Source organism: Hemiscyllium ocellatum, chromosome 17 (assembly GCF_020745735.1).
Source record: "Hemiscyllium ocellatum isolate sHemOce1 chromosome 17, sHemOce1.pat.X.cur, whole genome shotgun sequence".
In the NCBI taxonomy this organism is placed as follows: domain Eukaryota; kingdom Metazoa; phylum Chordata; class Chondrichthyes; order Orectolobiformes; family Hemiscylliidae; genus Hemiscyllium; species Hemiscyllium ocellatum.
The window spans coordinates 61,363,670-61,380,261 of NC_083417.1; the positions used below are offsets into that span (position 1 = coordinate 61,363,670).

General features: G+C 41.8%; 1 protein-coding gene across 4 annotated transcripts in view; it reads left to right on the plus strand.

Annotated features, from left to right (window-relative positions):
• Positions 1-1,598: 1,598 nt before the first annotated feature.
• wdr59 (WD repeat domain 59) overlaps positions 1,599-16,592 on the plus strand; it is a 97,775-nt gene continuing 82,781 nt past the window's right edge. For 3 of the 4 annotated variants that reach the window (XR_009645626.1, XM_060838222.1, XM_060838224.1), the window contains exons 1-4: positions 1,599-1,663; positions 7,321-7,370; positions 11,670-11,805; positions 16,505-16,590. Coding sequence is in view for 3 of the 4 variants with exons in the window: in XM_060838222.1 (XP_060694205.1) it covers positions 1,610-1,663; positions 7,321-7,370; positions 11,670-11,805; positions 16,505-16,590 (326 nt within the window). In the remaining variant the exon portion in view is untranslated. Of the gene's footprint in view, positions 1,664-2,936; positions 3,119-7,320; positions 7,371-11,669; positions 11,806-16,504; positions 16,591-16,592 lie in introns of those variants that run through there. The other variant, XM_060838223.1, reaches the window with a different exon arrangement.

The following is a 16,592-nucleotide window of genomic DNA, read 5'->3' on the forward strand; positions in this document are numbered from 1 at the left end:
TCAGGATGTACTCATAACAGCTCTCTCTCAAAACCTAGTTCAGACCCTATCTCTGCTACAGGTTGGAATAAACAATAGAGACAAAATAGAAGAATGAAAGGAACTTTAAATGCCATAGCATACAAACTGGTAAAAGTTGAGCTTAAATCCAAAAGAAACTGTTCAGAAGAACAACTAGCTTAAATTGGCCACAATGAAATGAGACTAACCCTTCTACTGCCATTTCTTGCATTGTTTTCTCAAAGGCATTATTCTATACTCTATAAACGTAGACATGAAACACAGACTTCCCATTCAGTTAAAACCCTCACCAGAATCAGAATCATGCTCGAAAATGTCATTATTGAATTCAAGCTTTTCCCTCTGTGAGTTATGTTGCCCATTTCCGTTTCTCTTGGAGTTCATGTTTCCTAAATTACTTCCCCTTTCCACTATTGTTTCCCACCTGCCCTTGCCATTGCTCATTTATTTTCATTTGCTTCTTTTTCAATTTCTCCTTTTACTTTACCTCAATATTTGTTCATTAATCATTGAATCTTAACTAATTTTAATGATCCCTCAATTTCAAGTTTCCTTCTTTTTAATTACAAATGCTGGACAATCACTTCAATCATCCTGTTCTTATGAAACCTTGTTTTTATTTCTACCTTTCTCTCCTCTCAGTTTAGCTTGAGTCAAAGCTTTTAAGTAATCCCCTCTAATGTTCTGTACACCTAGAGAAGTCTTAGTAATATTCAAAGCCATTTTGCAAGTCCAAACTGCTTAAAAACAATTCCTGTTTTGTGTACGGTATCTTCATATATTTGTAACTTTCAAAGATCCCTTTCAAGTTCAACAAATTCATAATTCATCAAAAAACCCCACATCTTTTTATTATCCCAGCTGATGGTAAACTTGGTCAAGAGAGATTCCTGAGTGAAATTTGGCTTGATTAATGATTAGATTAGAATCCCTACATGGGAACAGGCTCTTCGGCCTAATAAGTTCATACTGACCCTCCGAACAGTAACCCATCCAGATGCATTCCGCTACCCTCGAATTACCCCTGACTCATGCACCTAACAGTATGGGCAATTTAGCATGGCCAATTCACCTGACATGCACATCTTTCAGATTGTGGGAGGAAACTGGAGCACCCGGAGGAAACCCACACAATGTGTAAACTCCAAACAGACAGTCGCCTGAAGTGGGAATCAAACCTGGGTCCCTGGCTCTGTGAGACAGCAGTGCTAACCACTGAATCACCATCTGAGGAGCAGACCTGCTGTGCTTTTCCAGCAACACACACTGATGCCAAAAATTTTGCATTGCCAATAATTCGGGTTTGTTTACTCTGTCTGCAATGCACATTACATTTCAAAGGAAAATATGCATGTGAAAATATTCAAATTGAGAACAGGGTGAATGTTGAATCAAAGGATAAGATCTTCAGACACTGACACGGATAGGTCAAAGCCATTAAAGTGAGACGAAGCCACAGAAAGCCCAGCCACTGACAGACAGGCCTTTGCTGGCCCAAAGAGGACCAGGCCTGGGCGGGGCACGCCGGAAGCTACGTAAAGCGTGATGACGTAGTTTGTTGTTGTTGGTGCCCTGCTCTGTCTGTGACATGGCGGCTCGCTGGAGCAGTGAGAATGTGGTGGTGGAGGTCAGGGACTCGCAGGTAACTGTCTGACTAGCGGCCGCGCCGCTGCTCGGGGCTGACGGGTCGCGTTTGGCTCGCGCTGCCGTAGCATAGTTGCTGGAGTCCGGCGACGGCCGCTCGAGGGCTGAGGATTTGTCTTTGGCGCGGGCCTAAGCAACGAGAGCGCGCCTGCGCAGAACAAACGGCGCACACTCCCCTTACTATCATAGTTACCTTGAAATAGAAACAGAAAGTGTTGGAGAAACTTGGCCGCATCTGTGGACAGAGAGAAAGAAACAGTTCATGTTTCGTGTCCAAAATGATTCTGCTCCGGACTCCTTAAGAACACTTAATGTAAAACTGTTCAAATAGTGCATACTGCACCTCTGCTTGGATTAACATCTGGAGCTTAGCTAATTGGAGTTATTCTCGATTATGGAGATGCTGGTGTTGGACTGGGGTGTACAAAGTTAACAATCACACAGCACCAGGTTATAATCCAAAAGTTTTAATTGGAAGCACTAGCTTTCGGAGCACTGCTCCTTCATCAACCACTTGATGAAGAAGCAGCACTCTGAAAGCTTGTGCTTCAAACTAAATCGGTTGGACCTAGTGTTGTGGGAATTATTCTTGTTCACGATCCAATCGTTGATATTTTCAATCAATCTGTTCAGAAAGTTATGACATCTCTGAAGCTATTGGACATTTGGTTAACCCTGGTCGTTTGGCCCGTAGTTGGTACATGACTACTCTGCAACAACAGCTCTTATTGACCTATTAAGCAGTGGTGAAGTTGTCAAGTTACTTACTCCAGTAGGCAACCACTTGTGCTCATGTTTCTGTGTTGTTTTGTGTCGAGGGGACAATAAGGATTGATCTATGACTTCTTTCTTCATACTCTTTGAGAAAATGTTATGGACCTTGCAAACTCTCATTAAGGTGCCAGATAAGAGAGGATACAGAAGGTAAAAAAGGTTGGTGAGTAAGGGCCATGGAACACAATGGTCACAGCATCGAAAGAGATCACTTGGCTTCTTGTGTCCATGGCAGCTGTTTGCAAGAGCAACTGAATCAGTCCTGCTTCGTTGCCTTTTTGCTATACCCTTTTTTTTTCTTTGGCCAATCATCCAATTCCAAAGCTCTGATGGAATCTGCTTCCTGTGCATTCCAGATCCTAACCACTCGCTGCATAAAGTGGTTGTTTTTCAGCTATTGGCTGAAAAGTGATGGTGAGTCAGGGAACCATGAGAAAAAAAATTGCATCTCATGACTCCACATGATTTCCACACTCCATCGACTCCTGACTCAAGCTTCCTGAAGGTGAAGGTCCCCAGCTTCTCCAATCCATCCACAGACCTGAACCTGAACTCTAGAAAAACATTTGCACTTTTCTACACCGTATCATCCTTTCTAAAGGGTTATAGTTAAGAAACACCAGAGGTGTTATTACAAGACTGGATATTTTCAAGGGTTCGCCAACTCATGGAAAAGATGGTAAGGAACAGATTTACAAGGGAGTTATAATGGTTCTGTATTAGACAATGCTTCTGATGAAGGACTTGAATTACCAAAATACAGACTGGGACAATAGAACTGTAAAAGGCAGTGAGGGGCAAGCGTTCTTAGAGTATTCACATACATTTCGTCCAGATTTATGCCTCCAGAGAGCAGTGATGATTGTGTCATAAGGTTTAGGATGGTTATGGAGAATAACAAGGAACAGCCAGCAGAAAAAACAATTTTCGAGCAGTGAGAATGGATCAAAGGTTTGCGGACAACTCTGTTACTGAAACAGGCTGTCTTTAAAGAAAAATGAGTTTTGAGAAGGTATATTCTTATAAAGGGGTAAAGTTAAAACAAGCAAGTCGAGAGCTCCAAGATGAAGGATTAAGATGAAGAACAAGTATTGTCTTGATAGATGTCAGGTTTTAAGGATATAATAATCAGGCTGAAATTTGAACGTTTAGAGGAGAAATACATAAGTCCATCAAAGGTAATCCAAAAGACCTTTTGGCCTATTATCAGTAAAAGTTTGATGAAAGGAGTGATCAACCGATTTAGTGTAATTGGCAAGATGGAGAAAATCTTTTTCATGTAGTTAGGATCTGTATTTCTTCTGAGAGTGTAATGGGGCCAGGTTCAGTCGAGGGATTGAAGTGTAAATCAGTACTATTTGTAAAGGATGTACGTGCTGCTATGGAGAGACAGCTAGGGAGTGAGACTAGCTGAATTGTTCTATTACAGAGGGCCAAATGATTTTGTTCCATCACCATTTTAATTGTGGTAGTTGGTGAAACTGGTATTTGTCTCCTTTTGAGAAGAAAAGGTTGTGTGGAGATTTGGTAGATGTGTTCAGAATCATAATATGTCTAAATCATTGTGTTCAGTTGGTCTTTCAGTTATTATTATTGAAGGATTGTGAAGAGTTGAACATAAGTCATTCATCCACCCACTGAAACTAAATCATAACAGTGCAATGTAGGCTGATGACTTTATAAAGTCTAATTTGCATTGGTTACTATGTAGGACCAAAGTGATCAATTAATATGAAATCAGGTTGAAGTGAAAAGTCATGCTTGTGTGAAATAATTTTTTTTGTTTTCAGTTGATGTTGCTGACAAGTCTGTCATTTGTCCATCACAAAATGTTCTTGAAAGGTGTTGGGGAGTTGCAGCAATTGTTGGCAGAGGGACACTGACAGGAAGTGAGTTTATTTTGACCCAGTGACAACAATAAAATCCTAAGTCACAATATGTGTGACTGGGAGAAGATTTGCAGGTTGTGATGTTGTGTATTGCATGTCTGTATGGTGCTCTTGAAAGAACTTTCAGTTGCTGCAGTATATCTTGTAGGTGGAAGAACAGGTTTCTGCTATTTTGGTGGTGATGTAGGGAGTGAATGTTGAAGTTGATGGATGTGAGTCAACTAAGCACATTACTTGATCTGAGAGGTGTCAAGCTTCTTGATTGTTGTTGGACCTCACTCATCCAGACAAGTAGGAAGTCTCCATCACACTGTCTTGATTTATGACTTACAGTCAATAAGCAAGCTGTAGGAGTCACTTGTGAGTTAATCTGTGCGATAGGTGAGGTCGATTGGATCATTTAAGGCAAATGCAATACTTACCTTGATTAGACAAATAATTAATTACAAGAGCAGAGAGATTATGGTGGAGCCATCTAGTATATTCGTCGGAGTACTCTGTGTACTTCTGGTTTTGAAACCAGAGGAGAGATTTCATGTACCAATATGACTCGTTCTTGTAGTTTACTGAGGCAAGGTCAAGGACACCTTTTTTTAAAATTGCCTTTTTTAAATTATACTGTTGGAATGTATGTCCTTCAGAATGATGCACATAGAGTCATGGAGATGTACAGCAGGGAAACAGACCCTTCGATCCAACCTGTCCATGCCGACCAGATATCCCAACCCAATCCAGTCCCACCTACCAGCACCCGGCCCATATCCCTCCAAATCCTTCCTTTTCATATACCCATCCAAATGCCTCTTAAATGTTGCAATTGTACCAGCCTCCACCACATCCTCTGGCAGCTCATTCCATACATGTACCACCCTCTGCGTGAAAAAGTTGCCCCTTAGGTCTCTTTTATTATCTTTCCCCTCTCACCCTAAATCTATGCCCTCTAGTTCTGGACTCCCCAACCCCAGGGAAAAGACTTTGTCTATTTATCCTGTCCATGCCCCTCATAATTTTGTAAACCTCTATAAGGTCACCCCTCAGCCTCTGACGCCCCAGCCTGTTCAGCCTCTCCCTGTCGCTCAGATCCTCCAATTGTGGCAACATCCTTGTAAATCTTTTCTGAACCCTTTCAAATTTCACAACATCTTTCCAATTGGAAGGTGACCAGAATTGCACGCATTATTCCAACAGTGGCCTAACCAATGTCCTGTACAGCCGCAACAATACCTCCCAACTCCTGTACTCCATATTCTGACCAATAAAGGAAAGCATACCAAACACCTTCTTCACTATCCTAGCTACCTGCAACTCCACTTTCAAGGAACTATGAACCTGATCTCCAAGGTCTCTTTGTTCAGCAACACTCCCTAGGACCTTACCATTAAGTGTATAAGTCCTGCTAAGATTTGCTTTCCCAAAATGCACCACTTCGCATTTATCAGAATTAAACTCCATTTGCCACTTCTCAGCCCATTGGCCCATCTGGTCCAGATCCTGTTGTAATCTGAGGTAACCCTCTTCGCTGACCACTACAACTCCAATTTTGTGTCATATGCAAACTTACTAACTGTACCTCTTAGGCTCACATCCAAATTGTTTAAGTAATTTACAAAAGTAGAGGACCCAGCACCAATTCTTGTGGCACTCCACTGGTCACAGGCCTCCAGTCTGAAAAACAACTCTCCACCACAACCCTCTGTCTTCTACCTTTGAAGTTTTGTATCCAAATGGCTAGTTCTCCCTTTATTTCATGAGATCTAACCTTGCTAATCAGTCTCCCATGAAGTCCTTACTGATGTCCATAACGATCATATCTACAGCTCTGCTCTCATCAATCATCTTTGTTACTTCATCAAAGAACTCTATCAAGTTTATGAGACATGGTTTCCCACGCACAAAGCCATGTTCACTATCCTTAATCAGTCCTTGCCTTTCCAAATACATGTACATGTTCGAAATGAAAGTCAGAAATATGTAAAAGAGTTGTTGCAAGGGAACAAGTTTTGAACATAAGATGGGCTTGAAAGTGGAAACTAATTAATCGTAACAAAAGTTTTTACTGGAATCATCTCTCCCTGAATCTCTGTAATGTTACAATATGCCATTAATATTAGTCACTAAAAATTTAATGTTCTCATGTCCAAGCACACAACTGGCCTCTGATAGCTTTGTACATGCTGTTGGATACTATAGCTCCTTCTCTATAGCCACTCAAGTGAGAGCAATTTGAATGGGTAGTTTTTAATCAACCCGTCATAGGGGTGTTTGTGATGCAGTGGTCGTGTCCCTGCCTCTGGACTGAGAGTTCAAGTCCCACCTGCTCCTGAGGAGTGCAATTACATCTCTGAACAGGTTCATTAGAAAAATCGGAATCAACCAGTTGGGGGCTCTTGCAGTACAGTGGTAGTTGCCCTACGTCAGAGCCAGGAGGCCTAAGTTCGAATCCCATCTGCTCCAGCAATGTGTCATAGCTTTCCTGGAGAGTGAATCAGAGAAAATGAGACGACCACTGTGTCACAAGAGCTCCTGAGATATATTTAAATATTTTCGAATCAACCTGTTCAGAGATGTTATTGTACATCTTGAGAGAAAGCGGGATTTGAACTACCATTGTGCCACATAAATATTTTGCCTTCTTACCTTTAACTCCTACGTAGTTAGCACCAATAATATCATTAGATGCTGACAATTAATTGTAACAGTTTTACAAATCTTTTCCCCTATTCAGGATTACAGCAGTCAAATTGATACATGCCTGGTTTTAAATCTGTTATGTGTGGTCCTCTTGTAGCCACTTGCAGTTGGCAATCCAAGTTGTGTTTGTTTGCTTGATCAACTATTCATCCACTGTTGGAATTGTACAATGTAGTAATTGCAAAGATTAAACAGTTTTAACAGTAAATAAGTCAATTGCTTCTACATTCATGTGGTACACTGAGGTATGCTGATGTGCTTCTGTTTAAATTGTTAATTTTTAATTTATTTTTCATATTAGGCAACTGCGATGTCTGTGAACTGTCACGGCCAGCTTGCGGTACTTTCCGGGTAAGCAGTCATCCAGGGATGGGTGGTAACCAGAGTGTAAATAATTTGTTTGTTTCTATTTATGAATATGTCCTTAACCCTGTTAACTATCATCCTGCTTGTTGTAATAGGGAATGCACAGAAGTGCAAGCCAGTACTTCAGTCTACATTGGGTGGCATGGTGGTACAGTGGTTAACACTGCTGTCTCACAGCACCAGGAATCTGGCTCAATTCCAGGTTTGGGCGACTGTATGGAGTTTGCATGAGTTTCCTCCGGGTGCTCCAGTTTCCTCCCACAGTCCAAAGTTGTGCAGGTTGGGTGCTAAATTACCCATAGTGTCCAGGAGTGTGCAGGCTAGGTGGATTAGCCTTGGGAAATGCAGTCTTACAGGAATGGGGTAGGTCTGCGTGAGATGCTCTTTAGGGCCAATGTGGACCTGTTAGGCTGAATGACCAGCTTCCACAATGTAGGGATTAAGTAGATTACAGGCCTTATAACACTCTTGTCATTGGGTCAAGTTTGATGCAAAGTTTCAGTTTTGCTCAAATCAGAAACTGGATAGGGAATCTGTATTTGGGCTATGGATAACCTTTGAATGGCAAAAGGAAAGCACTCCTTTAATTCACTTCCTGATTTTTGCTTTGAGTAATATATACTTTTTTTGATTCAAAACCAATTTGAAACTTTGAAGCCACTTTTTACTGAGAGATTGCTAACTACTGACTGAAATGCAAATCAGTAGTAGTAGAAAAGGATGTTGATAATTTGCATCTATTTTGCAGCCCAAACGCTGTTTCAGACAAGCTGACAAGGAGGAAGTAATCTCCCAGCTTCAGTCCCTCAGTGTGAGAACACAGAGAATGCGTATATTTGTTTTTCATGCTGTGTGGTTGGGAGTGGCTCTTCTGCATAGAAATTATCCATGGCACCCAATCCGCGATCATTAAAAGCTCCTTGTGCCTCTTATTACATTAGTGTTGATTTCGCTACTTCATGGCTCATGCATTGATTGTGATTAAAACGTGAGGGCTTTGTGTGGATATGTGCTCTGGAACTGTTAAGTAAGAATTCCCCAAAATCCTTTCATCCAGCTGTAAGCAGGTCAGGAATCTGCAACTGTCCTGACTGCCTTTGTCATTCTAAAGCACCCACTTGTGGCCAAGTGACACTTCTCATCCGTTTGTATCTATACATAGAACATTACAGCGTATTACAGGCCTTTTGGCCCTCGATGTTTCACTGCCCTGTGAAACCAATCTGTAGCCCATCTAAGCTACACTATTCCATTCTCGTCCATATGCCTATCCAATGACCAGTTAAATGCCTGTAAAGTTGGTGAGTCTACAACTATTGCAGGCAGTGCGTTCCACGCCCCTACTAATCTCTGAGTAAAGAAACTACCTCTGACATCTGTCCTATATCTATCAACCCCCTCAGTTTGAAGCTATGCCCCCTCGTGCTAGCCATCACCAAGAAAAAAAAGGCTCTCACTGTCCACCTGATCTAACATTCTCATTATCTTATATGTCTCTATGAAGACACCTCTCAATCTTCTCTCTCACGAGTTTTGTACCAGAGGTTTGTACAGCTGCAGAATGAGCTCATGGTTTTGAAACTCAGTCCCTCTATTACTAAACGCTAACACACTGTATACCTTCTTAACAACCTTATCAACCTGAGTGGCAACTTTGAGGGATCTATGCACATGGACACCGCGACCTCTCGATTTATTTACACTACGAAAAATTTTACCATTAGCCCAGTACTCTGCATTCCTGTTACTCCTTCCACAGTGAATCACCTCACACTTTTCTGCATTAAACTCCATTTGCCATCTCTCAGCCCAGCTGTGCAGCTTATCTATTTCCCTGCAACATTCTTTGGCACTATCCATAACTGTATCGACCTTCGTGTCATTGCAAATTTACTCACCCAATGACAAATAGCAGTTGACCCAAAACAGATGTTTGCGGGACATTACTGGTAACTGAACTCCACGATGAATATTTCACATTACCCACCACCCTTTCAGCTTGTCTTCTTTCAGCTAGCCAATCTCTGATCCAAATCACTAAATCGCCCTCAATCCCATGCCTCTGTATTTTATGCGGTATCCTACCATGGGGAACCTTATCAAACACCTTGCTGAAATCCATGTACACGACATCAATGGCTTTACCCGCATCTACCTGTTTGGTCGCTTTCTCAAAGAACTCAATAAGGCTTGTGAGCACAACTTACCCTTCTCGAAACCAGTATTGTCTGTCCCTAATCAACTTATTCCTGTTGAGATGATTATAAATCCTATCTCTCATAACCTTTTCCAACACTTTACCCGCAACCAATGAAAGGCTCACTGGTCTATAATTACCAGGGTTATCCCTACTCCCCTTCTTGAACAAGGGGACAACATTTGCTCTCTTCCAGTCTTTTGGCACTATTACTGTAGACAATAATGATGTAAAGATCAAAGTCAAAGACTCTGCAATCTCCTCTCTGGCTTCCCAAAGAATCCTTGGATAAATCCCATCTGGCCCAGGGGATTTATCTATTTTCACACTTGCCAGAATTTCTGACACCTCCTCCTTGTCAACCTCAATCCCATCTAGTCTATTAGCCTGTTTCTCAGTATTCTCCTCAACAACATTGTCTTTTTCCAGTTTGAATACTGACGAAAAATATTCGTTTAGCACTTTCCCTATCTCTTCTGACTTCACATACAACCTGCCACTACTACCCTTGATTGGCCCTAATGTTTAGTCATTCTTTTATCCCTCATATACCTGTAGAAAGCTTTCAGGTTTTCCCTGATCCTATTTGCTATCATGTCCCCTTCTCGCTTGTCTTAGCTCTCTCTTTAGGTCTTTCCTTGTAACTCTTAATCACCCTACCTGAACCTTCATCCCTCATGACCTATCTAAAGTACTTGAAGTACAGTATTTCCAGTCAATATTTAGAAAGTTGAAGTCCCTATAACTATTACCCTGTCACTCATGCTCCTATCGAGAATCATCTTTGCTATCCTATCTTCTACGTCTCTGGAACTATTTGGAGGCCTATAGAAAATTCCCGAAAGGTTGACTTCTCCTTTCCTGTTTCTAATCTCAGCCCATGCTACCTTAGTTGGCAGGTTCTCAAACATCCTTCCTGCCACCGTAATGCTGTCATTGACTAACAATGCCACATTCCCGCCTCTTTTACCGTCTTCTCTGTTCTTACTGAAACATCTAAATCCCGGAACCTGCAACAAACACTCTTGTCCCTGCTCTACCCATGTCAGTGAAATGACCATGACATTGAAATCCCAGGTACTGACCAATGCTGCAAGTTCACCCACCTTACTCTGGATGCTCCTGTCGTTGAAGTGGACATACGTCAAATCAACCTTTTGCTTGCCGGTGTCCTTTTGCAATCCTGAAACCCCACTGTCAACCTTGTCTATACTCGAACTACGATTCAGATTCCTATCCCCCTGCTGAATTAGTTTAAATCCACGCGAAGAGCATTAGCAAATTCAAACCCCTGAGGATATTGGTACCCAGCTGGCTTAGGTGAAGACCATCCTGTTTTTAGAGGTCTCAGCTACCCCAGAAAGGGCCTCAATTATCCAGGAATCCAAAACCATCCCTGTAGCCACATGTTTAACTCCTCTTTCTTCCTGTTCCTCTCCTCGCTGGCATTTGGCACGGGTAACAACCCAGAGATAACAATTCTGTTTGTCCTAGCTCTTAGCTTACACCCTAGGTCCCTGAATTTCTGCCTTAAAGCCCCCATCTCTCTTCCTACCTATGTCGTTGGTGCCTATGTGGACTATGACTTGGCGCTGCTCCCTCTCCCCCTCCCCCGTAAGGAATCCAAAAACACAATCAGAAACGTCACAAACCCTGGCATCTGAGAGGTAACACACCAACTGTGAGTCTCTCTCGTTCCCAAAGAACCTCCTTTCTGTACCCCGAACTAGAATCTCTGTCTTACGGAGCTATTTGAAACTGCTGGTCATTTTTGCAATAGCCAACAGAAAAATATGTGCAGAAGTTAAGAGCATGAGGTTGTGTTCCACTACTTCACAACAAACACAGGAGTCTGCCATTTGTGCTGTAAATAATTAATATTGGCAATCTAAATTTCCAACAAGTGTGGGAAGATGCTTTGAGTTTTCAGCCACTCCATCTACAGCAGTTGTGTTCAATAGAATCCTTTAGGAAAAACCTTTCATGATGGAACTAGGGGGCTCCGAGTGTGCATGGCATAAAAAGAAAGTTGACTTTTTCTGAATGCAGGTGTGTAAGTTTGTCACAGCCAATGTTTTTTGTTACAGGCGCCGCTTCTTATATGTTATAAATTTAGATGCTCCCTCTGAAGTACCAAGAAAGGTTGCTAGACAAAGCAAATGGGACATTGGCGTGGTGCAGTGGAATCCCCATGAGACCTCTTCGCACTACTTCGCAGCTTCAGTAAGTATTAATTTGGGTCTTGCTTATTTTAAATCCTTGCATGCAAGAGTATACATGAAGTTATCACAAAATGGTTTTGCACTTCATTTCTGAACAAAAAGGAAGAACTATAAATATTGGAACTCTCAAAATTGGAATAAAAGATATTCAAAATTTGTTTGATTAGATTGTGAGAAATGGAACAAATCTTGTGTTTTTGTTCATATGTTAGCTAATGTTGAGAATAAACTTCAGGGTAACAGACATGATGGTGAAACGTGCAGAACCCTGGTGGATGGTGATCAGTATGGATTAATGTGGTGCATTTCACACTGAATAGAACAGAAGAATAATATCATTGGAGTCACCGAGCTGAGCTAGTTCTTAGTTTGAACAACTTTTCTTCAACTTGTCTCACTACTTCAATCAAATGGATACATGCGTTGGTCCCTATTATTCCTGTCTCTTTATGTGGTATGTGGGAAATTCCTTGTCCTAATTTCCATTATTGTCTCACCTTCAGTTGGTCCATTGCTGACACTTGCCTTCCTGACTTCACTGTTTCCATGTTTAGTGAAGAGCTGTCTGCCAATGGCAACGTTTTGGACCAGAATTTTCCTGCTCCTTGGATGCTGCCTGACCTGCTGTTCTTTTCCAGCAGCACACACTCAACTCTGATCTTCAGCATCTGCAGACCTCACTGTCTCCCATCTGCCAATATCTACTACATGCCCATCATCTCCTGCAGGTCCCTCAACTGTACTTTATTTCTTCCTTCTTCCTGCAAGGATTCCATTCTATTTTCCTTATTTCTCACCCACATCTGTTCCAATTATACCATCTTCTACGGAGGTACCTCCTGAGATATCCTCCTTTTTCCTTATTTGCGGGTCCCCTCCCACTGTGGTTGGTCGGGCCCTCAGCCCTCTCTCTAATTTTGTTTTGTGGCTGTGCGGGCCTCTGATGCCTGTGTGGGACAGAAACTTCCAAAGCATCCACCCCGCCAGTCTCCACTTTCGAAGGATCATCCTCCCATATCCATTACTTCCAACAGGATCACATCATCAAATATATCTTCCCCTTCTCTCAATTATCAGCATTCTGCAGAATCATTTCCTCTGTGACACCCTGGTGCACTCTTCCAGCACTCCTAACACTTGCTCACAACTCACATGGCACCTTGCCATATAATCGCAGAAGGTACAACACTTGCCCATTCACCACCTTACTCCTCTTCAGCCAAGTGCAAATATACCTTCCAGATGAAGGAGTGTTTTAATTGTACTTCTTTCAACCTAGTCTGCTGTATTTATTTATTTGTGGGATGTGGGTGTTGCTGGCTCACTGGTATTTATTGTCTGCTGCTAGTTGCCCTTGTGAAGTGGTGGTAAGCTGCCTTCTTGAACTGCTGCAGTCTACCTGCAGTGGTTGACCCACAATGAAATAGAAAGGGAATTCCACTGTTTTGACCCAGTGACAGTGAACAAACAGCCTTATATTTCCAAGTCATGATGGTGAATAGCTTGGAGGGGGACTTGAAATTGGGCATGTTTCCATATCTGCTGCTCTTGGATGTGGTCATGGAAGGTGCTGTCTGAGGATCTCTGAATTTCTGCAATGCATCTTTTGATAGTACACACTGCTGCTACTGAGCGTTAGCGATGGCAGAAGTGGATGCTTGTGCATGTAGTGCCAACCAAGCAGGCTGCGTTGTCCTGGACGTTGTCAAGTTTCTTAACTGTTGTTGGAGCTGCACTCATCCAAGCAAGTCAGGAATATTCCATCACACTCCTGACTTGTGTCTTCTAGATGGTGGACAAGCTTTGGGGAGTCAGGAGCTGAGTTACTCTCTGCAGTATTCTTAGCCTTTGACCTGCTGTGTTCATGTGGTGAGTCCAATTGAGATTCTGGTTAATGATAACCCACAGGATGTTGACAGTGATGGTAATACCATTGAATATCAAGGGATGGTGGTTAGATTGCCTCTTACTGGTGCTGATCATAGCTTGGCATTTGTGTCGCATGAATGTTATTTGCCACTTTTCAGCCAGAGCCTGATATTGTCCAGGTTTTGTTGTGTTTGAAAACGGACTGCTTCAATATCTGAGGAGTTGTGAATGGTACTGAACATTGTGCAATTCTTGGGTGAACATCCCCACTTCTGACCTTATGATGGAAGGATGAAGCAGCTGCAGATGGTTGGGCGTAGGACACTGCTCTGGGGAACTTATGCAAGATGACTGACCTCCAACAACCACAACTATCTTCCTATGTGTCCGGTATGACTCCAACCAATGGAGAGTTTGCTCCCTGATGCCCATTAATTCCAATTTAGCTAGGGCTCCTTGGTGGTGCTTTCAGTTGAATACAGCCTCGACATCAAGGACTGTCACTCTTACCTCCCGCCTGGAATTCAGCTCTTTTGTCCACGTTTGAACTAAAGCTGTAATACTGCCATAATGTGGTATCCTTTACATTAGTGAGACCAAGTGCAGACTGGGTAACCATTTCCAGTCAGAATGACCCAAACATTTCTGTGCATCATAACACTTTTGTCCTGGACATGCTACCATATTCCAACTAAGCTCTACGAAAGCTGGGGGGACAACACCTCATTTTCTGCTTCGGCACTTTATGGCTCTTAGGACTCCATACTGAGTTCTACAATCTCAGAGTATGACCCGTTTCTGTGCTTATCATCCTTGGCCATATCTTGTTATATTTGCTCTGAGCAGAGTGGACCCATTTTTTCCTTTCCATAGCTAACATACGCTTTTTTTTTCACAACTTTTGGCCCTTTTGGCCATCATTATCAAGACCTTTGTCATTTGCACTTGGCACACTTTCCATCTGTTCCACATGTTCCTCATTCTCCTCTGTCAGTAACATAAAAAACAGAATTTCCTAGCTGCTTTGTGTTCCACAAAGGTAGATTGAACTTGAAATGTAAACTCTTTTTTTTCTCTAAATATATTTGCTGCCAGACCTGCTGAGTTTGTCCAGCACTTTTTCGAATCATGGAATCCCTTTGATGTGGAACCAGAACATTTGGCCCACAATGACCCTCTGAAAAGTATCCCACCTCGACCCACTCCCCTACCCCGTATCTGTAACCTTGCATTTCCCATGGCCCGTCTAGCCTGCACATCCCCTGGACGTTATGGGCAATTTAGCAAGGACAGTCTACCAAAGCTGCATATCTTTGGATCCTGTGAGGAAACTGGAGCACCCAGAGGAAACTACACAGACGTTAGGAGAACACGCAAACTCCACACAGACAGTGGCCCAAAGGTGGAATTGAACCCAGGTCCCTGGTGCTGTGCGGTAGCAGTACTAACCACTGAGCCACTATGTCACCCCAGTTTTTAGTTTTAATTCAGTTGATTGCATGTCTTTTGAAGTGTAGATGAGCAGAAGTGGCATGCATGTTCACCATAGACAAGTTCTTAAAGATAGCAGGGTAATGGATAAAATAACTAAAAATAGGGTTATCTCAGTTTATAAAAAAAGGAATATAATTGAAAAGCATGGCGAAATTGTTTGTGTATTGTGAAAATGTTGAGCATCACACTTGTGAATTCTTGTAAAATCTTAGAAATAGTGCAGAGGAGATTTGGAATGAGCAAAATCAGTTATGAGAAAGGTTAGAAAAGTTAGCGTTGTCTAATTTCCAAGAGTCCGGGTTAAGGGGTGATATCTGAGAGCTCGAAGGATTAGGAGAGATTTTAAGAAAAATGATTCCTTCTGGTGGTGGGGGTTGACAGTTCGAGTTCATGGGGAAAATATCAAGAATGGAGATCGTGATTTTTTTGCAGTCCTCAGGATCTGGAATACTCTGTCTAGAAAGATGACGAAAACTGATTTCATACTTGTTAATTACACATAAATTACACAGGTCTTGAAATATGTGTTGTGATGGGAGGGTTGGGTGTTAGTGGAACTTTGTATGATAGCCTTTTCAAAGAGCTCAATAGCTGCCTTCTATCCAAAATGTTTCTATGATTCTTTGTTGGGTTATGACTCTTGATCAATTCTGGCATTTAAGTGAGTTTTGGCATTAGGCTATAAATGTTGTAAAATTATTACTCGATTTTTATTGGCCAATTTGATAAAAATATACAGTTGCCTGTTTCTAAACTTTAATAGCAGAAAGATGATATAATGTGTTCAGAAAAAAAATACAATTGATCTCTTGATGGTTCATGAATGATGGTCATTTGTGGATAATGGAAATCCAGGTAAAGATACAATGTTTTTTGCTGATAATGCAACAGACTGAAGAGGTAGATGTGTTTACTTCTGGGCTTATTTCATGTACTTTTTCATTTAACAGGGACTGTACTAGCTTTACTGCAGAATGAGGCATCACACTTGCTCAGGTGTCTGAGCTCTGACCTTGTGTTCACTTGCCTTTTATTTGAAACTACCTAACATAATTTCCATTCTTATAGTCTGTCAGATACACTACCCCAATTTGATTTTGCATTTGCTCTTTTTGATGTCAGCATATTCTCCAATGTTTTTAGGTAAAATGCACACAAATGGATAGTTTGGAATTCACTTGGAGTTTTCAGAGTAAGCATCAATATCCAAAAGTATAAATGTTACGTCTCTGATATTTGAGGCAAAGTGTATAACTCTGATACAACTGACTGAGACAGTGTATTGATGCAAGTTCTGTTTTGCAACTACTGAGGTTATATTTGGATGTGTATTTCAGTGTAACCAACGAGTGGACCTGTACAAATGGCATGATGGAAATGGGGAGATCCACACTTCACTACAGGGTCATACTCGTGTTATAAGGT